The sequence below is a fragment of the Eptesicus fuscus genome, chromosome 11 (genome assembly GCF_027574615.1).
Source record: "Eptesicus fuscus isolate TK198812 chromosome 11, DD_ASM_mEF_20220401, whole genome shotgun sequence".
Taxonomy (NCBI): domain Eukaryota; kingdom Metazoa; phylum Chordata; class Mammalia; order Chiroptera; family Vespertilionidae; genus Eptesicus; species Eptesicus fuscus.
In genome coordinates this window covers 91,697,851-91,721,807 of record NC_072483.1, presented here as the reverse complement: position 1 = coordinate 91,721,807, position 23,957 = coordinate 91,697,851, and the positions used below count along the sequence as shown (strand labels likewise).

The window sequence follows — 23,957 nt, the reverse complement described above, 5'->3', positions numbered from 1 at the left end:
TTTTCCATTGAATTTTTTTAGAGATAGTGGAAGGGAGGGGAAAGACAGAGAGAGAGAGAGAGAGAGAGAGAGAGAGAGAGAAGAGAGAGAGAGAGAGAGATCAATGTGTGAGAGACACATTGATTGGTTGCCTTCTGCACAAGTCCCAGCCGGAGCCAGGGATCTAGCCTGCAACCAAGGTGCATGCCCTTGACCGGAATCAAACCCAGGACCCTTCAGTTCCCAGGCTGACGCTCTATCTACTGAGCCAAACCGGCTAGGGCGGGAAGTTTTCCATATGAACCCTACTCCAAGGATATAAAAGTTACAAACACTGTAGAAAGAATACTATGGCCTACCATGGTCACTAAAACGACCAGATAGGGGCAAGTACTCTAACTCCTACTCCTGCCTCTTGCTTCTCTCCCTTCCCCCCGCGTCCCCGCTTTTTGTTTGTTTGTTTTGCTTCTCTTCTAGTCAATCATACCAAATTACTCCTCTTACCTTCCTGAGATTACCAAATCAATCAGTCAATCAGTGCATCAGTAAAAGCTTAATCAACGAGGCTGAGTAGAAGATGCTCAGTGATTCTTTGCTTCTTTTTTGTTTGTAGATTATTATATTAGCTAAAGTCATTATAGATGTGGACCATATCACTTTGTATTTAAGAGGAGTTACTATTCTGATTGATAGTCTGTATTCACTTCAGTCCACCACGATTGTCCTGACAGGTAAGAAGTAACTAGCATCTAATTGTAGCCGCATAAAACTAGTTGCACAAACATGTTTTTGTAACCTGAACAAGAGTAAAGAAATCACCCCGACACTCTGTCATGCAGCTGGAAGCCCGGGTCCATGGGGGGAAATGCCTGTCTATTCTGCACCCCAAAGAGGAGCAGGAACTCTGAACACGGCCTTTTTGATTTAACTACTTTTTCAAACCCTTAATTCTTTTTTCCAGAATACAAAATGAGAATTCAACTATGAGCTACCAACAAGAGAATGTACACACTGACAGCAGCGACAGATTTATGCCGATACACCTGTGTCTGGCTCCCTTTTGACCAAGGGCACGTGTTCTGCTCACAGGGAGGGGTTCCCTACATTGATCTGTAGTATAGCAGGACAAGATGGCCCAGGAGAGTTCTTGACACCATGCGAACCATGTGACTATATCGAGTCCAGATCCAACTCCCCAGGTGATCAATAAGCAGTCATTGACTTCATATGTCACTCCCAACATGACAGGAAACAGTAGCAGAATAACAGCCCTGTGGAGGCACTACTGCCTAAAATAAATAAATAAATAAATAAATAAATAAATAAATAAATAAATAAATAAAAAGGTATTTGCTCTTTGGCTGAAACGGGCCACTCGAAGGCAGCAGAGGAGCCTCGGCCTGCTGTCCTGGGAAGAACCCCTCGGACTTGCAGATGTCCCCTCTCTCACGTAACCTGCCTCCCTTGTACTGTTGGTGACGGAAACCCAGACCATCATTTTGGGGGAAATTTATTCTAAATAGACTTTTTCTCAGCACTTCCTCATTAACAGACATGTCTGAGGGCTCAGATGTTTTTAATACTGTGTGCAAATAACCAAAAGCCCGGTGTATCAGTAGCACAAAGCCTTTTTCTCGTTTAATTTGCAGGGAACTTAATCGCCAGCCTGGCTCACTCCAGAGCTGGGATTCCAGAGGCGTTTACCACCGTAGGGACCGTGCAGCGGCTCTGCTACCACCTGTACTCCGGAAAAGAAGAGGTAAAATCAAGAGCAACGTCAGCCCGGCCGGCAGGGCTCAGGGGTGGAGGGTCCACCTATGAACCAGGAGGTCGCGGTTCGATTCCTGGTCAGGGCACAGGCCCAGGTTGCGGGCTCGATCCCCAGTGAGGGGCGTGCAGGAGGCAGCCGATCCATGATTCACTGTCATCATTGATGCTTCTATCTTTCTCTCCCTTCCTTTCTGATATCAATAAAAATATATTAAAAATATATTAAAAAGCAAAAAGTAATTCTAAAACTGAATGTTCTGAAGCTATAATTTGCCTCCCTCTCATCTCTGTGGGCTGATTTCCCCACAGGTTGACGGAGTTACAGAACAGTTCGTGTCCCTAACACAACCTGAGATGGTTTCCCTAGAACTATACCCGCCACCCGTAATTCCCGTTCCCACAAAATGGAAAACTTGTTTTATCTCCGATATTTAAGATTCAGTGTACAAATGAATGCACTGATGATATCAAAACTTATCATTAAAATATTCCCACAGTATCCCACCACATTTTATGACGTCACCGTCATTTCTCTGTCTGGAATGAATGGAAGGGGAGCCCATTGGACCGTCTTCCGATCACCTAAGCAGTTTTGAAAAATCGTAATGTCTAGGCTGTACCCCAATATAATAAAATCGGTTTTGGGGGGTGGACCCCAGGCTGAGGACTCCTCATAGCTACCCAGGTGGCAGCGACGCCCCAGCAGGACGGAGGGCCCTGCCTCAGCTCAGCCCAGGGCCTGCCTCTGCTGCAGTTAGAAGCCTCGGTGGCACCTGAACCACACACAGGCCCAGTTCCACCCTCGCCCGATTCCGCTGATGGGCTTATAACAAAGACCAAAAACCTCCCGGTGATTCTGAAATGCAGGCAGGACTGAGAACGACTGGAAGGCAATGCAGCAGCACCCCTCTCAAAGCCTCGCTGTGACTGTGGACTCAGACAATGGGGCCGTGAGGGCCGGGGGCGGTGGGGGGGAGCTGGAGGGGGTCAATGGGAGGAAAAAAGGGGACATATGTAATACTTTCAACAAGAAATAATTGTTTAAAAAAATAATAAAAACATGGCTGTGAGCCCTAGCTGGTTTGACTCAGTGGATAGAGCGTCAGCCTGCGGACTGAAGGGTCCCGGGTTCAGTTCCGGTGAAGGGCTCAGGCCTGGGTTGCGGGCTCGATCCCCCGTGGGGGGCGTGCAGGAGGCAGCTGATCCACGATTCTCTCTCGTCACTGAGGTTTCTGTCTGTTTCTTCCTCCTGCAGGTGCGCACAGCTTGCTCCTGCGCGCTCGGCTACCTCACCTACAACGCCAATGCTTTCCGCATCCTCCTCAAGGAATGCAGGAATAAGCCGAATCAGTTCCTCCGGCTGATAAACAGCATCAGCAGAGATGCCAGCATTAACCCGGCGTTTTTAAAGGAATTCAGAATGCAGCAAAAAGTGGGACTCCCTTCCTTAAGGTATGGTGGGCATAGGTGAAGTGGCAGGGGTGAAATTACTGATAGAGGAACTTTCCCAGGAGTGTAAGGAAAGTCAGAGCAGGAATCTCTCCTCGCTACGAATCTGTGCCTCATCTCCCCAAGGCAAGTTCACTGTCCATGTCCATCGCCAAAGCCCTTTACTTCGCACTTAGCAGCAGCGGGTGCAGACAGGAATGCAGCCGGATCTTGGGGATCCTGCCTGGCCAGGGTTGTTCACGTTTCAGAAAAGTTTTGGGGAGCCTGGTTGCCTCCGGGGCTGATCCAGGAAGCCACTTTGGGGTGGACTGGGGTACAGTTGAGCGTTCTGAGGACCTTGGCAGCCAATGGGACTCCGGGCATGATCCAAAGCGAGGTCAAGTCAGACCCGGTGGTCGGGGTCAGGCCGAAGGCTGCCCGGCATCTATTCCGAGGATTGCGCATCAGGGCGGGGGTTTCATCGTGCGCCTGCGTGTCGGGAAGGGAGAGGAGCGGCCCCTGACACCCGGCGTGTTTCCTTCGGCGAATGAGCTGAATGGCAAGTCCCCTCGGCAAGAGCCCTGCTCGCGTGCAGCAAACCATCTTCCCAGGATGTGTTACTCACTTCGCAACCACGGAGGAGAGGAGGGTCCAACCTGGCTCTGAACATCAAGGTTAAGTCTAGAGAAGACCGAGTACCTCCTCAGAGTCACGTGAACCTGAATGCTTTGAAACACTGAACACCTAAAATGCTTCACCTAATTTTACCTCAACAGCCAGGGAACTCTGAATGGCCATCGCTATAATTGACACTGTTAGAAAGTAATATTTACTGGTTGAAAAGAATTTAGGATGAATGATGGAAGTACTATTTAATAGTCACTCCCTCAGGTAGTCCATAAGGCAACTTTTGGGAATTAGAAGAAAAAAAATAAATACCCCTACCTCAGGACACTTGACTGCCATCTGCTGGGGAATTGTAGTAACTACACAAATCTAAGACGACTGTGAGGGGAAGGGCACCCCCTACAGTTGTCAACACTCAACTTTCAGGATCATAAACAGTCGGTAAACTTGTAAGAACGGTGAAACTGGTGAGCAAATAACAATCACCCCTAACAAACAGCGCTATGCGCTCTCCTAGGCATTTACACGGACTGTTCCCTTTATTTTCATAACAATCCTGAAAAGGGGTGTGGTTTCAGTAACACGATGGGAAAGGCATGAACAGATCCCTGAGACAAGCCTGGGATGATACACATGTCCTTCCACAAAATGTTCCTTAATGCCACTCCCGGGAACAGAGCAGATCGATCGTGGTTGGGATCACGGCAGCTTTTTGTTGTTGAGTGTCTACCTCTTCTCTGTTCCCATGCCCCCATCCACACCAGGAACGGGATGGTAGAAGAGCCCTTGGCCGCATCATCCTGAAGTGTGGAGGGAGACATCTTTTACCCACCCGCCATGAAAATCAGACTACGGCTAGCTGGTTCCATTCTTACCCGGAGCCATGTCATTGCCTCATCAAAGTAGGAAACAGCACATGTTCCTCATCAGATTAATCAGGAATGCATTCGTGACAACTTTCATGTCTTAACTTTAATCAAGACTTACATTTTATTACCAGGCTATTTTTGCAATACCACATCTATAGGTTATATGTACAGGATGATGATTAAAATAATACTTTTTAATAAGCCACAACACCTCCCTCCCCACCCCCCCCCCCACACACACACACATTAACTTAGGTACACGTTATTATTTGACTTAAAATATTTCACTGGTACTCCAATTACTTTAAAGTTGACATTTTATCATTCTTTTAAAAAACATACTATTGATTTTTTAGAGAGGAAGGGAGAGGTAGAGAGAGAGAGAAACATTAATGAGAAAGAAACATCAATCAGCTGCCTCCTGCACAACCCCTGCTGGGGATCGAGCTCAAACCGGGACATGTGCTCTGACCGGGAGTCAAATCAGTGGCCTCTTAGTGCAGGGGGCGATGCTCAACCCCTGAGCCGCCAGCCCGGCTAAATTTTCTCATTCTTCATTCTCAAAACGACCTGATCTTTATTCTCCCACCTCATCTCCAGCAGACTCCAGATGCCTTTACTTCTAAGTGCACCAGACTAGCTAGTGCCTCTGCCCGCCCTGCGGTGACCTCTCAACCCCTCCCCTCTGCCTGGGGCACGCCCCCACCTCATCCCTCTGAAGACCTACTTCCTTCAAAACCCAGACGAGGTGGTTTTTCTCCCGTGAACTTCCCTTGATGCCTTCAGGCAGATTCAGTGCTTCCAGTGTTTTGAGTGAGTAAATGAGGACATGAATGTAAAACACCGACAGGTAACCTGAGTCCATTAGACCGCCAGGCGTGGAACATGCCTGGTACGTGACCAACCTCTTCACATGCTCCTGGCTCGATAACCATGTTTCCCTTCCAGTCTGGAGAAGAACGGCGGCCCCTGCATAAATCCTGTCTTCAAAAAAGGTAACTGACTTTCCTTTCCCCCCGGGCGCCCTCTACCCCTGACCCTGTAACCCTGTGTCCCCCTGACACACGTCCTCCTGTGGGCGTACGGAGAGGCGGCCTGCCGGCGTTTGCTTTTGGAGCGCTGCACACCTAACATGTCTCCCCATGGATAAGCCAGTGTTACACATCCCTTTTTTAAATATGTGTTTATTGATCTCAGAGAGGAAGGGAGAGGGAGAGGGAGAGAGAAACATCCAGGATGAGAGAGAATCACTGACTGGCTGCCTCCTGCAGGCCCCACACTGGGGATCCAGCCCCAAACCCCGGTATGTGCCCTGACCGGGAATCGAACCGTAACGTCCTGGCTCATATGGGTCAGCACTCAACCCCTGAGCCACACGGCCGGGCTTACGCTTTAAGGCCTTCCTTCCCAACCCCGTGGGCAGACACTCCCTCTTCCTTCGCCCGGACTCCCAAGCCACGCACAGGGCTCCGTCGTTACTGACACAGCACGTGCTGGCATGACGTCAGCCACGCCCTTGCTGTGGTTCTGTGCCGTGGACGCCTTGTCTAGTGAGTTCTTAGGGCACAGGCCACCTTTTCCTCACACTCTGCTCAGGTTCACACACAGGGGGCCGATGCCCTTGAGATCCAAGTGCAGCCCTGACCCTGGTTCCCGTCCGGGCCCCTGAGATGAGAGGGACAATGCCCGGCTGGTTTCACGTGTGGGCGTAGTGCTTGCTCGGGGTGCTTGGTGGGGGACCAGCTGCAGTCTTGCTCGGCAGAGTGCCCCCTGGGAAAGGCCAGGGCGGACGTTCAGAGGTCAGGGTGCTCCGTCCCAAATGGGAGGGGGAGGATGGGAGAGCGAACAGGAGGAGGAGAAAAGAGCCTCGCTGACTGTTTGAGGGAAGCGAGGTGTGGACGGGTGGGAGGCGGTATGTCTGACTGTCGTGGGGGAAGGATGGCCGGTGTGGGCACAGCTCCGGAGCCAGTCTCATCCTTTCTTCACGTTAGTATTGTTTCCGAGCAGTCTGTGTGCCAGGCACAGTCTGACGGGGCGTTTGCAGGTGTGGTAACGAGAAAAAGGATGGGCCTGGAGGCGTTGGTGATAAATGTCATTCAGTGGGAAGGCCATCACTTGGAGAGAAGGCCTTTTGCCCTTTCTTTTGGTGTTAAGATACTCTTCTTCCACAAAAGCACATTTAAGACAGTTGACATTTGTTCTCTTATGAGTGCCGACTGGGCACGGTAAAAAGCTGGCAACCACATACCTGGCTGCCCCGAAGTTTTGCCGGTGCCACAGAGGCCGGAGCTGCTGGCTGCTCTCCCGGGTGCTGGGGGATGGGGAGTAGATCGGTACAGAAGGAAAGGAACGCGACGATGCCGAGAGGCCGAGGCTCAGAAAGTCGGGTGACTGTGGCTCTCTGCTTTTCAGGGAAGGAGCACCGAAGGAAGTTAAGACCGAAAATGCAACCACGAGATTCTCTGACGTTACTGCCTCCCGTAACGAACTTCATAGGACTCTTCCAAACACCCAAGAAGTCCACCGTGTCTCACAACATTTTCTCCTTTGCATCCGCCACGTCATCGGACGTCATCAAAGTGTCAAGACCGAGGATAGTCCTGTTGAGCGAACTCGGGAAGCGCGCTCAGAAAGTCACCTTCGAGCCCCCAGAAGGCCAATAAACGCATCCGAGTGTGACGGATTCCTGAGCAACTTTTAAACGTTTTTTGTTTTTATTTTGTTGTCACATATGTATTGATGTCAGAGCGGAAGGGAGAGGGAGAGATAGAAACATCTATGCTGAGAGTCATTGACCGGCTGCCTCCCGCACGCCCCCCACTGGGGACTGAGCCCGCAGCCCTGGCCTGTGCCCTTGACCGGAGTCAAAGTTGGGACCCTTCAGTCGGCAGGCCGACGCTCTGTCCACTGAGCCACACCAGCCAGGGCTAAGTGTTGTATTTTTAATTGTGGTAAAATGCATGTAACATGGTTGTGTCATGTTTTTTAACGGGGGTTCTTGATGTCGATACTTAGCAGGTCGCCCTCAGCCTGTCTCCTGGGGTTAAACCAGGCCAGATTCCGGTCTCAATGGATGAGTAGAAGTTTCTGGAAGGGAAGGCCTGCGCTGACACGACCAGAGCAGAGCAGCTGGCCGGCGGCAGTCGGTGCCCGTGTCACGGCCGTAAACACGATTAAACTGGGACGCTGCCCGGAGAGGAGAGGCCGGGTCAGAGCGGCCCCCGGGTAGCGCTCACGGTAATGCCGGCGGCATCTAATGATCAATACTGCAAACGCAGAGGCGTCTAATGATCAATACTGCAAACGCACAAGGCATCTAATGATCAATACTGCAAACGCACGGGGCATCTAATGATCAATACTGCAAACGCAGAGGCGTCTAACACCTGAAATGTATCCCTTCGACACATTTTATTTAAAAAGAGAAACCTGAGCTCATGACCATCAGGGACAGCAACGTGGCTGAGAAAAGTGGCGGCCCCGACCGTCTCCCCACGGGGCGCCTTCTTGGGGTGTCACGGAGAGGGGGTCCTCTGCGGCTCGGGACCATGTGGTGTCTGCCCAGAGAGCGCTGCCTCCGGGGAGGCGGTGGGAGAATGACGGATGGAATTCCCAAAGGGAAGCGACTTTAAGGCGGGACCAAACCGAGACATCTTGTCGTCATAGTTGATCCTGGCCTCCTAGCGTCTCCGTAAAGCCAGCGCTGACTGGAACGTTAACACCTGGTCCCGCGTGGATGACTTAACGTAAGTCTCTCCTGGGGAAACCTGTGGGGAGCGGCTACAGGGTTTGGACAGGTTCAGCCTCGGACTGCTGAGAGGGCACAGTCCTCTCCTGGCCACGTGCAAGTCCCAGCCTGGAGGGCAGAGCCCGCCCAGCACAGTGATAGCCCACAGCTGTAGTTGTGAGCTTGAACCTGTGGTCAGAACACGTGGCCCCATGTGCCTGAGTGATGTGGGCTTGATAGAGTTCAGGTGCATGTAGTTGAGTAGGATGGAAATCCACAAGAATGTTGTAAACATCTCGGCCACGCCCTCACTGTGCCTCGTGGCATTGGCTGTAAAATAAACACACGGCTCGTGGGCGTGGGCGCTGTCTCTCAGAAGCAGCGTCCCACCGGGACCCAGCTTTCATTCTCTCGTCTGTCTTTTCTAAGCCTTTCAGCCGCCCCCTCTCAGGGTCACCCTTGGCCATGCCTGCGCGGCACAGAAATCTCTCCAAGGACATCGAACAGTCGATAGCAATGTCCTTACAGTTAAAGTCACTCTAACCCAGGCAGGGAAAAGGGACAAACGGTTCTGACATCTGCAGTACAAAGTTCCCGATTCAAGAAAATCATCCTCAAACAAAAAAAAACCCTTTTCGTCACACACACTTCCATCAATTGAATAAAATTTCTCCAATAAGGGATAAAATATATGTGGTCAACTAAAAAGTGCAGTGCAATAGGGTGGTGAAGGCCTGGGAGGGGCTGGTGCAGGGGGGGGGGGGTCGATTGGGAAAAAGTGGGGTCGCCTGTAATACTTTCAACAATAGAGGTAATTTTTTAAAGGACAATGCACGAGAAGCTACTTGCACGCCGCTTTTCTTGTTGTGAACATCTCAGGTGGGTTTTAGGAAACGTAAAGACATCCCGTTTGCTCCAGAGAACATACCTGGCTGACAGGTATGTCTATACTAACAGACAACCGCTCGCCAGTTACCTTTTGTCTTGATTTAGAATTGTGATTGACACGATTTGGGCCTGGCTCCCTTTCTAAAACTCTTCTCTATTTGGAAAAGTCAGGCTAATGTTTCAGCAGAAGCCCCCCGCCCCCGCTCCCCTACCCTGATATGAGAAAGCGGGGAGACCCAGGCCTGCATAACACAGGCCAGAACTCAGCTGAGTCACCACCGTTCTCCCTGCAGGGCTGGTTCTCTGCCTGCCAGCATCAGTGCATCCTTCCCCCGACGTTTTACTGTGGCTTTTGATTTAAAAACATATATTCTCTTATAAGACAATAACACTGCTATAGTCCCTCAAAAGAGCAGGTGCTGAACATCAAACGCAAGAGAAGGAATAACAAAACAAAGTCTTGATGAGCAATATTATGTATCTCCTAAACTTTGATATCCAAAAAATCAAAACTGAAATGTTGAAATATTACCTTTAGGGATTTTTTGAGAAGCAAAAATCAAATCTTCATTTTTTTAAAAATATTTTTTTTATTGATTTCAGAGAGGAAGGGAGATAGAAACATCAATGATTGGTTGCCTCCTGCACACCCCCTACTGGGGATCAAGCCTACAACCCAGGCATGTGCCCTGACCAGGAATCGAACCATGACCTCCTGGTTCATAGGTTGACTCCCAACCACTGAGCCATGCCGGCCGGGCTCAAATCTCCATTTTTAATCGTGGAACTTTTATGGCGGCTTCTGCAACTTCTTTGGATATATCCACCCCCAGAGGACATCTGCATCAGAATCAGACAAATCACATTACTGCAAACATTGGCTTCCTCGTCTGTCACTAGTTCTATAGACTGTTTGCTTAGAACTCTAACAACACACGTATCTAATTTATAATTAATCCCATGCGGTGGTAGTTCTTACATAAATACACAAGGATCTCAAACCAGAATAAAGGGTGAAGAAAGGCCAGTCCCATTAATAAGAAATCTAAATTTGGAGACTTTTTAAAACCACTTTGAGGTATATTTGACATTTGTAAAAAGCTACACATATTTAATATACACTGAGTGGCCAGATTTTTATGATCTCTGAATGCATAATAATCTGGCCACTCAGTGTATATCCTATATAATAAAAGGCTAATATGCAAATTGTCCCCTCGACCAGAAGTTCGACCAGCAGGCAGGCCGGCCAACCGCCCATGTCCCCTCCCCCTGGCCAGGCTAGCCGGACCCCACCCATGCACGAATTCATGCACCAGACCTCTAATATATATATGTATGCACATACACACACTGAGTGGCCAGATTATTATGCGTTCAGAGATCATAATAATCTGGCCACTCAGTGTATACAACTCAATGACTTTGGGGATTGAGATGTTTTGAAAGAAATAATTCTACATCTCTCAAATACTGTAAATAAATAAAAACTTGAGATGAGGTAGAAAAATAACAAAAAGTCTTGTAATGCTTTATAAAGCTAAGAAGGCGAACAGTTCACCGTACAGCGGAAGGCACACCTGCACCCCTTCCTACATGAGCCATTCCCCGGCTCCCACTGCTGCTCCTCGGAGGAGCTCTGCCCTGGGGGACGGAGGAAGGCCGGCAGGGGGCGGCTGTCCGGGCCGTGTCTCCGCGGCGCGGAGAAGACCATACTCGCAGCCCCGTCTCCACCAGGAAGCTTTCGGCACATTTTCCTTCAGTTTCCCAGCATCCTCGCTGGTTCTGAGATGGATGTGGCCTTGCAAGTGGCAGGCCAGGGACATGGTTTCCACTCTGTTTCCACATGAAGGGACCCATCACCCTTACCCGTCACCTGTTTCTAACCGATGACTTGTCAGGTTTTTGTCATTTGAAATTGTAGCAAACCTATTTCTTATAAGGTATCTACCTGATAGGTTCCTGAAAGAAATGGCTGTAACCAGAACACCAACGAAAACCTCACATATAAAAGCGACACCCGGGTTTGGCTTTTATAATGCGACCTGCGTGAAGGCAGGAATGGCGCTCCCACCTCGGCTCATAGCGGACGCCGCCTGTGTCGTACAAAATGCCCACGCCGGCACGCAGTCTCTCGATCCCGTTCCTAAGCCAGGGTCATTGAACAGAGCGAACAGCCCGAGTTAAAGGAGAAGGCGGAGCACACCACCGGGCAGCTAATCCCGACCTAGTTCCGAGGAAGGCACCCCGTCCCAGGCTTACCACGCGATCATCACGCCATTGTCCGTGCACAGTCTGGGGGGAGGACACAGCAGTGCGCACTGGGTGGCATCTGTTACAATTTCCAGAGCTTTCCGGATGTAGAAGTTGCTGGCAACTCCTCCAGACACAACCTGAGGAGCGGAGAAGACCACGGAACAGTGTCACACACGGGTATGAGCAGGCCGGGAGCTCACCCTGGGAAAACCGCATCAGACAACAAAACATCACCTTCTGGCAGAGGGATGATGGGCAAGTGACGTATTTGCATAATAAAAAATTGGAGAAGAGCCGAAACCGGTTTGGCTCAGTGGATAGAGCGTCGGCCTGCGGACTGAAGGGTCCCAGGTTCCATTCCGGTCAAGGGCATGTACCTTGGTTGCGGGCACATCCCCAGTGGGGGGTGTGCAGGAGGCAGCTGATCGATGTTTCTCTCTCATCGTTGTTTCTAACTCTCTATCCCTCTCCCTTCCTCTCTGTAAAAAAATCAATATTTTTTTTAAAAAATTGTAGAAGAAAAATACCACAGAATATTTCACTATCAGCATGTAATCACTCCTATCCTATTTTTGTGTTATTTCCCTCTGACCTTTTTCTAAGGACAGTCATAGTTCCATACCTTAGACCCTGGAGTTTTTACTTGTAAGCACTTTTTTTCTTAAATAATCCTTCAAGAACGACTACCTTTGATATTCCATTCTGTGCATCTACCACCATCTAAATATTGCCTCACTTCCTAATTTTCAGAAGAATGCACTTTAAGATACAGTCACCCGAGAGTTCACCAGGGCTGTGAACACGGGAGGGATTTCATCAAAGGAACACAAGCTTTAAGGAAATCAGCCTGTTTCTCTAAAGATCATGCCACCAGCTCCTGCCATTCCTCCTGGGGCTTCCTGGCCACAGGGCTGTGCACCCCCCACCCCGCCCCCAAGGCTGCCTCCGCACCAGGATGGGTACCAGGAAGGGACCTGGGTCTCCCTCTGTGGGTGGCACAGAGCCCTTCCCTCCAGGCACAGGCGGCTGAGCCCCCGGAGAACACCTCAGCGTGGAGCGCACCACCACTCCAGGGCGAGGGGCTCCCCGGGGCGAGGGGCTCCCCGGGGCGAAGGGCTCACCAGGGCGGCGTTGCTGGGGGGCAGCAGGCCTCTCTGCTGGCAGAACAGGAGGGCGCGGTGCGTGCGCTTGGCGAGGTGGCAGGCGGTGGCGTGCTGCGCGGCGGCCGCGATGTCGGGGGCCGAGGACAGGACCTGCCCCGGCTCCAGGCCTGCAGACAGAGCACAGTCTGGGATCACTCCCCGCCCCATCTTTTTTTTTTTGTTAACTCTCACCCGAGGAGATTTTTCCATTCATTTCCAGAGAGAGTGGAAGGGAGGGGGAGACAGAGAAACATCGATGCACATCGATTAGCTGCCTCCTGCACGAGCCCTGACCAGGGCCTGGGCCCCTGCCACCGAGGTACGTACCCTTGACCAGAATCGAACCCAGACCCTTCGGTCCGCAGGCCGAAGCTCTATCCACTGGGCCAAACCGGCTAGGGCTGTCCACTTTAATTTATTGGAAATATACCTTCCTCTTTTTCCTTCTTTGTTACTATCCTATCGATAGCATGCTGAAGTCCCGTGAAAGAGAAGTCACAGTTCTTAGCACGATGCATGGGCGGTGTGAGATCAAAACGCAGTCTGTTTCCCCGTTTCGCCAAGTGCTCGATGGCCCTCCCGCCGCTCATGGCGGCGCACTCCGGGTGTCTCACCAAAGACAGTCTTCTCGCGACCTGCCAGAGACAGACCGACCCCTCCAGTGCGTCCGAAAACTGCACGTCTGAAACCACGACGCAAAGGAAGTGGAACGCACACCACACCGGGACGGAAGCCACGCTCTGCGTTTACACGCATGGGCGACCGCTGGCCGGTGAGACGGCCGGGCCAGCCTTTCCGACAGCCTGACCACAGCGGCCAGGCCCGGGCCCCCCCCCCCCCCCCCCCCCCCGCTCTGCCATGGGGAGGGGCAGGCTGGAAGCTAGGAACGGCCGCTGCTTCCACAGGAGCCTGCCCTGCTCCTTCCAGGCGTGCCGGCTGCTGGCCGCAGGATTTCTGCGGGATTCCACCGCCGAGGGAGGAGCATCTGCCTGGTGGTGGGGCTGGCAATGGTGACATTTAACCACAACTCTGTGCGTCTTCAAGGTCCTTGTTGTTCTATGTCCTCACCTGTCACAGTGTCAGAGTACTTGTCACCTCACAAAACACCTCCTTTCACATAGACAGCAGGCCCTGGGTTCCGTGGGAGATGCGTTCCTACGGCCGTCAGCCGGAACCCACCTCCATGAGCACCCACGTCACTCACACGGAGCACACACACAGTGATGACGTGACTCAGTAAAAAAATGTAAAAGAAAGACAATTCCTGGCCTTTACTTGTGGTAAATAATAAAAAACATAAAGCACATACGTACAGACGTCGAAATGACGGAACTTTTTTTAAAATAAATAAATGGGAGATGGCAACGTAACCACCAAACGAGGTACGTCGAGTCCGACGTAACCCAGGACGGCCTGTATCATCCCATTTGATGAAAAACGTAACTGCACACAATGCGGCACCACCTCACACCTGTCAGAATGGCTACATCAACAAACGACAAGTGCTGGCGAGGATGCGGAGAAAAAGGAGCCCTCGTGCACTGCTGGTGGGAATGCAGACTGGTGCAGCCACTGTGGAGAACAGTATGGAGTTTCCTCAAAAAACTAAAAGTGGAACTCCCATTTGACCCAGTAATCCCACTTCTGGGAATATATCCTAAGAAATTAGAAACACCAGTCAGAAAGGATATATGCATCCCTATGTTCATAGTGGCACAATTCACCATAGCTAAGATTTGGAAACAGCCTAAGTGCCCATCAGCAGATGAGTGGATAGAAAACCTGTGGTACATCTACACAGTGGAATACTACGCTGCTGTAAAAGGGAAGGAACGCCTACCATTTGCAACAGCATGGATGGACCTGGAGAGCATTATGCTAAGCGAAATAAGCCAGTCAGAGAAAGATAAATATCACATGATCTCACTCATTTATGGAATATAATGAACAACATAAACTGATGAACAAAAAAAGATCCAGAGACAGGGAAGCATCGATCAGACCAGTCAAACCTCAGAGGGAAGGCAGGGGAGGGTGGGGGGAAAGGGGGAGAGATCAACCAAAGGACTTGTATGCATGCATATAAGCCTAACCAATGGACACAGATACCAGGGGGGTGGTGAGAGCATGCGTGGGGTGGGGGGGGGAAGGGCGGGGGAGAGAGGTCAATGGGAGAAAAAGGAGACATATGTAACACTTTAAGCAATAAAGAATTAAAAAAACAAAAAACATAACTGCATTTGCTAACTATGTGAGCCTTTATGGGCTGATGTAAACCTCCCACATTTTATTTGAAATGGGGCAGAAAGCATCTTTTGTAAACTACTTTTTCTTTTTGTCTTACTCCACACATATTTTTTCAGTCTAATGGGATATCACTCAGGAATATTTAGATGAATGGTACTAGTGCAGCCATCACTACTTAACTGAAAACGACACCTTAACAAAAAATAACGTAGAAATTAGTTCTGAGTTACCTTGTCAAGCATGTCACCCGGCGCTATGTCCAAAGACTGTCCAAGAAGCAGGAAGTCTGAGACTCCTCTGACCAAGGCCAGCAGACAGTGGCCTCCAGAAATCAGGAGAACTAAGAAAGGAAAGTCCACTTCATTCGTCAGCCGGATCGTGAGCGCGTGAGCCTCCATGTGGTGGATGGGGATGAAGGGCTTCTTCAGCTGGCCCACCAGCTGCAGGCTGAACGCCAGGCCCACGCCCAGGCTCAGCGCGAGGCCGGGCATGGTGGTGGTCGCGACGGCCGAGAGCTCGCTCGGCGGGACTTGGCTGGCGGACAGCGCCTCTTGCACTATTCGCTGGATATTTTCTCTGTGAAGCTGCTGAGCTACTGGAGGGATGATGCCACCTGTTCTGAAAGAGATTTTTTAAAAAGCTTTTTATAATTTTTTTTAAGATTGTAGAAACAGGGGAAGAAAAAGTACATACGAGAGCTGAAGGCACGTTTTCAAAGGAATCGTTATATAGCTAGAAGTGTGAGTCACACGTTTTCAAACGTGTCTCACAACGCAGCCGCCGGAACCCACCGGGCAGTGACTCAGGGTGGGATGTCTCTGCACCAAGTCTGCGTGTCGCTGCAGGAAATCGCCACCACAATCTCGAGAAGCTTTCTGAGGAGGAATCTTGAGCAAGGACAGGACAAGGTGAAACTGGACTTTGGAAACACGGATCTCTCCGCAGGCAGGAGGATTTTAAAGGGTTTTTAAAGTTACTGCCAAAGGCGAAGGTTCCATCTTAAACTGGGTGAGTGGGGAACGGAAGGAAAGGGACAGGGCGCCCGGGACACTAACCACGAAGCGGGTACGGGGGAGGGAGGCCGGCATCAGAGGGGGTCAGCGTGCGCTGGGATGACCGGAGAGGAAATGCTGACGGGAACAGGAAGCCAGCTCAGGGAAGGAGGCGAGGTTATTCTGGGCACCACACCGGAGTCCCGGGGGGACACGGACACCGCACCGGAGTCCCGGGGGGACACGGACACCGCACCGGAGTCCCGGCGGGACACGGACACCGCACCGGCCGTCCCGGCGGGACACGGACACCGCACCGGAGTCCCGGGGGGACACAGACACCGCACCGGAGTCCCGGGGGGACACGGACACCGCACCGGCCGTCACGGCGGGACACGGACACCGCACCGGCCGTCCCGGCGGGACACAGACACCGCACCGGAGTCCCGGCGGGACACGGACACCGCACCGGAGTCCCGGGGGGACACAGACACCGCACCGGAGTCCCGGGGGGACACGGACACCGCACCGGAGTCCCGGGGGGACACGGACACCGCACTGGCCGTCACGGCGGGACACGGACACCGCACCGGCCGTCACGGCGGGACACGGACACCGCACCGGCCGTCCCGGCGGGACACGGACACCGCACCGGAGTCCCGGGGGGACACGGACACCGCACCGGCCGTCCCGGCGGGACACGGACACCGCACCGGAGTCCCGGGGGGACACGGACACCGCACTGGCCGTCACGGCGGGACAGGGGCACCGCACCGGCCGTCACGGCGGGACACGGACACCGCACCGGAGTCCCGGCGGGACACAGACACCGCACCGGAGTCCCGGGGGGACAGACACCGCACCGGAGTCCCGGGGGGACACAGACACCGCACCGGCCGTCCCGGCGGGACACAGACACCGCACCGGAGTCCCGGGGGGACACGGACACCGCACCGGAGTCCCGGGGGGACACGGACACGGCACCGGAGTCCCGGGGGGACACGGACACGGCACCGGAGTCCCGGGGGGACACGGACACCGCACCGGCAGTCCCGGCGGGACACGGACACCGCACCGGAGTCCCGGGGGGACACAGACACCGCACCGGAGTCCCGGGGGGACACGGACACCGCACCGGAGTCCCGGGGGGACACGGACACCGCACCGGAGTCCCGGCGGGACACGGACACCGCACCGGAGTCCCGGGGGGACACGGACACCGCACCGGAGTCCCGGGGGGACACGGACACTGCACCGGAGTCCCGGCGGGACACAGACACCGCACCGGAGTCCCGGCGGGACACCGCACTGCAGACACAGCGGGACAGTGGACAGCCTGCAATCTGGAACGAAGCTGGGAATTCTGATTTTGGGTCCGGGTGGGACAGGCAGTGGGTGAGCACTCCGAGTGTCAAGAGGAAAGAAGCAGGAGGCAGAGCTGCCAGCAGACGGCGTGCCAGCACGCGCAGAGAAGCACAGCCGTCGAATACAAGACCTGCAACACGCGCCGCAAATCTCACACACACCACCTTTACGTATCTGATGCTGAAGACCTGCTGGGTGTATAAACAAAAATAAAAACCCTGTCCTGGCTGGTGTGGCTCAGTGGACAGAGCGTCAGCCTGCGGACTGAAGGGTCCCGGGTTCAATTTCGGTCAAGGGCACATGCCAGGGTTGTAGGCTCGATCCCCAGTTAGGGGTGTGCAGGAAGCAGCCGGATGAATGATTCCATCATATGGATGTTTCCATCTCTGTCTCTCTCTCCCTTCCTCTCTGAAATCAATAAAAATAAAAATAAAATGAAAATCCTCAGCAGGAGCGTGCAATGACTATTTATTTAATACAGTCGACCCTTGACCAATGCAGGGCTCAGGGGTGCCACCCCCGGGCCGTCGGAAAGCCATGGATGACTCGGACTTCTCCAGCAGCTGACTGCTAACAGCCTGCCGGGCAGTGAACTAACACATGTTCGGTGTATGTATTACATACTGTGTTCTTGCAATAAAGTGAGCTAGAGAAAAGAAGTCGCTGTTAAGAAAATCCTACGGGAGAGAAACTGCGCTTAGTACTGTACTGCCGTCGTCGATACCAAAGTCCCATTGTCTGTTTACAAGACAGCTGCCTTTCAGTACCCACGTCAGTCTTGCCTTATCTGACACAGAACATGGTAGGTGGAGCCGTATCACTAACACTGGGCACCCACCTACAGCCACACGACACAGACGGCATTCCATACCAAGTGCCAGGCTTTACACCTGAGGGCACAGCTGCAGCGGCGGCCGCACGAGCTTCCTTTTTCGTCACGAAGGTCCCGCCACTGGCTTCCTTGACCTTGGCCTGGCGGGCGTATCGAGATCTAGACCAAGCACGCCAGCCTTTTCTTGGTTTATGGTGCTGCAGGGGACACCATGAAAACTACGCCGGCACCCCAAGAGGTCAGTTATTGTGACACACGATTTCCCGGAGGTGAGCTGCTTACGGAGAGGCGATTGGAGCCACGCAGCCTGTAAGGGATGCTCTCGACACCAGAGCTCACGGCAAGAGCGACGGGAAGTGGCTACAAAACCAGGCGGCAGTACAGCACGCACGACCGTGAACTCCCCGCGGCGCTGATTTAGTGCCTCATCTTTCCGTTGGTTTACATTCCTCTCAGCTGCAAATGGCGCCATGTGCAGTCTGTAAGTATATCATGCGTTTTGACCAATTTTAACTTTTTATAACTGATTTGTGTATATTTTATGGTAGTCAATGATGAAACAGACTAGTGTCTACATATACTAGTATTTTATACATTCATGACATGACTTTTTCTTATTTTTTTAAATATTTCTCAGCTATGTGATTTGATTACGAGTTTTTTCAAATTGTTACAAATCTCAAAAAAAAGTTCCAACATATTTATTGAAAAAAATCTACGCATAAGTGGACTTATGCCGTTCAAACCCAAGTTGTCCAAGGGTCAATGCGTACCATGCCTTGGAGGTTAGGCCAAGCTTCCTGAAAGCAAGGACTTCCTAGTATTTCACTGTCCCTTTTACGTACCATGTCCGCATGAGAGGCCTGTCATTACTTCTAATCATAACATTCCACATTATTCCTATTATACTTCCCCAATCCTATAAGGCAGTTATCCTTCCCACGTGATGGGTGTGAAAAAGAGAGGATAAAGAACTTGCCTAAAGTCAGCCAATACCAAATGCCTAATTCATGATTCAAATACAGGTCTGTGATCTCAAAATAGCAACCTTTTTCACTGCTCAGGTGCTGTTAAATTAATGACGTCAAGGTTTTTTTTGGTCTGTCCAGTACTTCCACACGTTTTGAATTAACTACTAATTTTAAGAATCTGGAGCTATTCCAGGAACATTTCTCCTGAAGAGTCTGATCCAACAACACAGGGTCTCTAGCCCTGCATGGCAGTAACGGGCTGGGGCTGAGCGGTGACTCCCCGGAGGTGTGTCCCCTTTCTATCCAGCCCCCTCATGTCTGTACCCTGCCTGGTGGGAACATCGGGGTTTACAGACCTGGCACCCCGCCGAGCTTTAATACAACAGCATATTGTCGTTATAGTACCAGCATGAGAAGTGTCTAGAAACAGGAATAGGATTTGTTCTTTCCAGTGATTAACACAGGCCAGAAGTCCAGTCGGGCTCTCCTCGGCCTTCAGGGGAGAACATGAAACATACAGGTGAACAAAAGAGGGGAAATCACGGATAAATATTGGAGTTGGGAACAAACTCAAGTGTCTTTTTGGCAATGGGATTAGGCAGGGTTCCAACTTTACTGGGGAGAGCCTTAAAGGCCAGGCTCGGGGGGGCGGGGGGGGGGGCGCGCAGGGAAGGCTGTCTAACAACAGCAGTTCTTAGAAGCTTTTGTACAAGAGAAGCAATTAGCTCCTAAAATTTAACTTTTATACAAGACTAGAGGCCCAGTGCACGAATTCCTGCACGGGTGGGCCCCTCGGCCTGACCGGCAATCAGGGCCGATTGGGACTGTGGGAGGTTGGCCGGCCAGGGGGAGGGGCCGCAGGAGGTTGGCTGTCTGGGGGGAGGGGCTGAGGGAGGTTGGCTGTGGGAGCACACTGACCACCAGGGGGCAGCTCCTGCATTGAGCGTCTGCCCCCTGGTGGTCAGTGTGTGTCATAGCGACCAGTAGACCAGTCGTTCAGTCGCTTAGGCTTTTATATATATAGATAAACAGAAAAGAACTATTTTATTTTATATTTTCCAAAAAAAGTGGAAAACCACCAAGATAGTGTCTACTTACTTTAAGTGGACTTCAGTTTGGGAATGTATTGCTTCTCCCAAAACATTTCCAGTTTCATCCACCACAGCAGCTGCCGTGTCGTCACAACTGGTCTCAATTCCCAACACCACTTTGTGAAGAGAGACTCTCCCAGGATTTAAATGGAAACTTCGTAAATACTCATAAATTTTCCTTCTTGATGGTTTAGGAAAAACTCTTGCTATCTTATTCAATATTAGCATACTTGCTCTATTGGTAATTCCTGGAAAAGAATTAAAGAAACAAACTAAGTATTATTCGGAATTGGCATTAGCCACTCGACCATTCAGTTAAGCAAAATTCTGAAAGCTTGGTTTATTTTCTAATGTGTAGTTTTATAAAATTATAGGAAAGTCTTATAAAAGTTAGCAAAAAAAATTTAAAGGTTGTAGCAACTTGTTATGTAATTTATATACTATAATATAAATAAGTGTGAATGAATGTTAAGGGGAAAAATAGGGAAGTCAGATGTAACTTTTTTTGGATTACTGTACTCTCATGCTGTTCTTACCAAACCCCTCTTTATTCTTTACAAAACAGCTGATATTACAGAATAAGAGTTGTATGGAATAGTCCTCCGGAAAGTGCTATTTATTTCTTTGACCGCTAACATTAAGACAAAATGTTAAAAAAAAAAAAAATCAAACGATACAGGCAAAATGGATCGGTAAAAATAAATGCATCCTATTTCCTGGAAACATCTTTCAAAATAAAATTTAATCATTTGCAAAAACAGCAGACAGACAAAATAAGCTTTAATCACCTAGTTCACAAACAAGTGTTCTCATAGCCGTCATCTCAGAGACTGCAACCTCCTATTTTGCCCACGTTACAGTTTTTGGAATTAGATCTCCCTTCCTGCCAGAGGTTTATCCTAACAGGGAAGTCCCCAAATCCCCTTTCCCCCACAGAGCAGCAGTCCCTCACTGACGCCCCTGGCGCTGCCCCCTGCGAGGATCTAGCTTCATGTTCCCAAATCACCTAACTGTCTGGGGGTTGCCCTGGCCGGTTGCTCAGTGGATGGAGCACCGCCTGGGGGACTGAAGGGTCCCGGGTTCGATTCTGGTCAAGGGCACCTCCCTCAGTTGCAGGCTGGATCCCCGGCCCGGTCTGGGCGGGGGCAGGAGGCAACCAATCCACGTGGGACGTTTCTCTCCGTCTCCCCGTCTCTCTACCTCCATCTCTGAAAGTCAACGGGAAGACACCCCCGGGTGAGGATCACAAAACAAACAAACACCCGACAAACCCTCCGGTGTGAGGCCCCTCCCTCCCCGCCGGCGGACAGCAGGGAGAGCACAGATCCCGGAACGTGCACAGCCCCTGGGGCGGGGGCACGGGGTTAGGTGCGACCCACCTGTTCACAGAGAACAGCGGCGGGGGTTCCGCTCCCACAGACACCCCCGAGAAACCGGATGTGCAGCCCCAAACGCAGGCAGGGCGGCCGGTGCGGGGACTTCCCTGGGGGGCCCAGCGGACCCCGGGAAGCCGGGGCCTTGGCCGGCTGTCTGCAAGAAGCAAGGGGCTGCCCCCGGCTCGGCGGCTGGGCGTGGGCCTGCGCCCAGGAGGTCACGGTCAGCTGCGGGTCAGGGCGCCGCCGGCCCGCGAGCCTCCCCCCTCGCCGCTGCTCCCCTCCCCGCCCCTTCCGCTGACGCCCCTGGAAACACGTGCGAAAAGGCGGGGCCTCGGCCGCTGTCCGCCGCGGGGCGAGGGCGTGGGTCTGGGGCCGCGCGCAGAGGCCCCGGGAGGAGCGAGCCCCTCACCGCTCCCGAGAGCGCGGGGCGGCGGGCGCGCGTCTGCTTCCCTCCGGGGACCGGCGCTCCGCCTGCCCAGCGCCGGAAGCCACCGCGGCGCCGGAAGTGACGTCATCGGCCCGGCGCCCGCGGCCGGGTGGCGCCGCCGCCCCGAGGAGACGCGCGCGGAGGGTCCGTCTGTGCCCGGGCGCTGGGGACGGGGCTGCCCTGCCGGGCGCTGGGCGGTGGGGCTGTCCTGCCCGGGCGCGGGGGGACGGGGCTGCCCTGCCCGGGCGCTGGGCGGTGGGGCTGTCCTGCCCGGGCGCGGGGGGCGGGGGGGGACGGGGCTGCCCTGCCGGCCCCGGGGTCTGGCTGCCCGCCGGCGCCCAGGCTGTGAAGGGGATGTTTTGTGGTTGGGCCGGAGCTCGCCGCCCTGTGGGAGCAGCATTGGGTAGATGGTCCGTCACTCCATGTCCGAGGGGCTGTCACCAAACCTCAGGTGCGGCCTGAGACACCCCATCTTCTGAGGGACGCGGGGACTCGGGGCTCCCAGAGGACGGCAGCGTTTCCGCTCGGACAGCCTAAGCCGCTGCTCCCACTTCTCCACCCGAAAAGGTGGGCTGGTTCGTTTGGTGGTAAAAATAAAAGGGGGGTTTGTCTTAAAAACTCGCTTACCCTGAAAATGCAGCGCCCTGCTCTAGAATGCATCGTGCACGGGGCTTCAGCACAGCAGGCCTCACGGTCTGCGCCCCCACTCTGTTGTTTTTGCTTCTATTGAGATGTGAGCTCGCTGCCATCTGTCTGAGGTCTGTCCCGAGCGGCTGTCCCCCTGCAAGGCCAGGCGGGCAGAGCCGGCCCCTGGCGGCGGGAAGCTCTGGTCAGTGAGATGGATGCACCACAGGCGGAAGTCTTCGTCTCGTGACAGATACAGATAGGTAAATTGGTAGTTACCAGAATGTTACGGAAAGTTTTTTTAGGTGAAACTTACGTTTTCAGCTATTTTTATTGCTGTGTGGCAGTAGTCATCACGAACAGAGAAGTGGCAGTTAGCATGTGCCAGGCCCTGTTGCAGATGAATGTACTGAGCCCTCCAACAGCCCCCGAGGGAGAGGCCGTCTGCATTTACACGAAGCGCTGGTTCACAGGGTTTGGGTCCCGCAGCGACCAGGTGCAGAGTCGGAAGTCGGGCTCTGGAGTCTGTTTTCTTAACCACCAGGTAACTCATGTTTTCTCTGCGCTGCACTGTGGACCCAAAAGAGACAAAAAATAAAAAATTACGACCTAAAGACAGAAAGATGTCAACCTGACTGGCCTTGGGAGGTCAGAGGTTCTCTGTTCTGCGCTGAAATCTCGCCTGAACAGCGGGCGGTTTTCCTGGCGGTGTGGATTCGGTTCAGCAGGTGTGCCCAGGCGCGCCTGTGCTGGCACTGGTGGTGTTGGTGTCATCGGTAGACTCCTCGTCTAGGCACTCTTGGCCGACGTGGTCTGAATGTTGCCTTATGTACGACAGCAGAACTCTAGGACACGTTAGAAAGGAATTTTATTCTTCCTTTGAGTGCATGTTAGAAACTTACACCCACTGCACATACTGTCTTTGGCAAGTAAAGGCACACTTCCTCCATGTCCTTGATTGCACGAGGGGAGGTCACTGGAGCAAAGGCGTGGGCACTCTCTGGACGGGCATCTCGGCTTCCATCCGATCACATCATATGGTTTGAGTCACGGGCATTCTCAACGAACGATGGCCTAACCACTGAACCTTCAGCTTGAATGGAGAATTCCAAATAAATCTAGATATGCTCATTTGTCTCTGCTGTTGTCTAACTTCCCATTTGTATACTTTAGAGGAAAATCATATGCAGGAGAATCTTTACAATGCTCATTCCCTAATTATGTCGTACTAAATGGATTTTATCACATATTTTGGGGGTTCTTCCCTTTGGGCCAGAACTTTACTAGTTGCTAAGAGATAAACTATCCATTCCCTGTCTTCAAAGAACCAAGTCTATAACAGGCAG

The 23,957-nt window shown here is 52.3% G+C and overlaps 2 protein-coding genes across 14 annotated transcripts in view; one reads left to right on the top strand and one right to left on the bottom strand.

Moving 5' to 3' along the window:
• The window catches only part of ANKAR (ankyrin and armadillo repeat containing), a 35,518-nt gene extending 28,149 nt beyond the window's left edge, over positions 1-7,369 (top strand). Inside the window, exons 19-23 of the mRNA XM_054723565.1 lie at positions 593-710; positions 1,629-1,738; positions 3,005-3,201; positions 5,622-5,668; positions 7,086-7,369. Of these exons, the coding sequence (XP_054579540.1) occupies positions 593-710; positions 1,629-1,738; positions 3,005-3,201; positions 5,622-5,668; positions 7,086-7,336 (723 nt within the window). The 3' untranslated portion in view covers positions 7,337-7,369. The remainder of the gene's footprint in view (positions 1-592; positions 711-1,628; positions 1,739-3,004; positions 3,202-5,621; positions 5,669-7,085) is intronic.
• A 2,510-nt stretch (positions 7,370-9,879) lies between these two features.
• On the bottom strand, positions 9,880-22,032 carry OSGEPL1 (O-sialoglycoprotein endopeptidase like 1). 13 transcript variants are annotated; one of them, XM_054723553.1, is made up of 9 exons: positions 21,564-22,032; positions 20,192-20,432; positions 18,405-18,601; positions 15,164-15,546; positions 13,117-13,321; positions 12,666-12,814; positions 11,551-11,681; positions 11,363-11,434; positions 9,880-10,128 (listed from the first exon to the last, which is right to left on the bottom strand). In XM_054723553.1, the coding sequence occupies exons 2-9, from the start codon at positions 20,410-20,412 to the stop codon at positions 10,050-10,052; spliced, it is 1,437 nt and encodes a 478-aa protein (XP_054579528.1). In that variant the 5' UTR covers positions 20,413-20,432; positions 21,564-22,032; the 3' UTR covers positions 9,880-10,049. The 13 variants fall into 13 exon arrangements, 12 of the variants coding, with proteins under 12 accessions (XP_054579528.1, XP_054579535.1, XP_054579526.1 ...); XM_054723560.1 differs by having other exon boundaries at positions 21,970-21,990; XM_054723551.1 differs by lacking the exon at positions 21,564-22,032 and adding an exon at positions 20,973-21,321.
• Positions 22,033-23,957: the final 1,925 nt, after the last annotated feature.

Excerpts from the sequence above, each read along its gene's own strand:
- OSGEPL1 (XM_054723551.1), bottom strand. The coding sequence starts at position 21,006 with ATGACGGCTATGAGAACACTTGTTTGTGAACTAG. Across the intron at positions 13,322-15,163 it reads CGGGTGACATGCTTGACAAG|GTCGCGAGAAGACTGTCTTT; the intron begins GTAACTCAGAAC and ends TGTCTCTGGCAG. Across the intron at positions 11,435-11,550 it reads AATGGCGTGATGATCGCGTG|GAACGGGATCGAGAGACTGC; the intron begins GTAAGCCTGGGA and ends ACCCTGGCTTAG.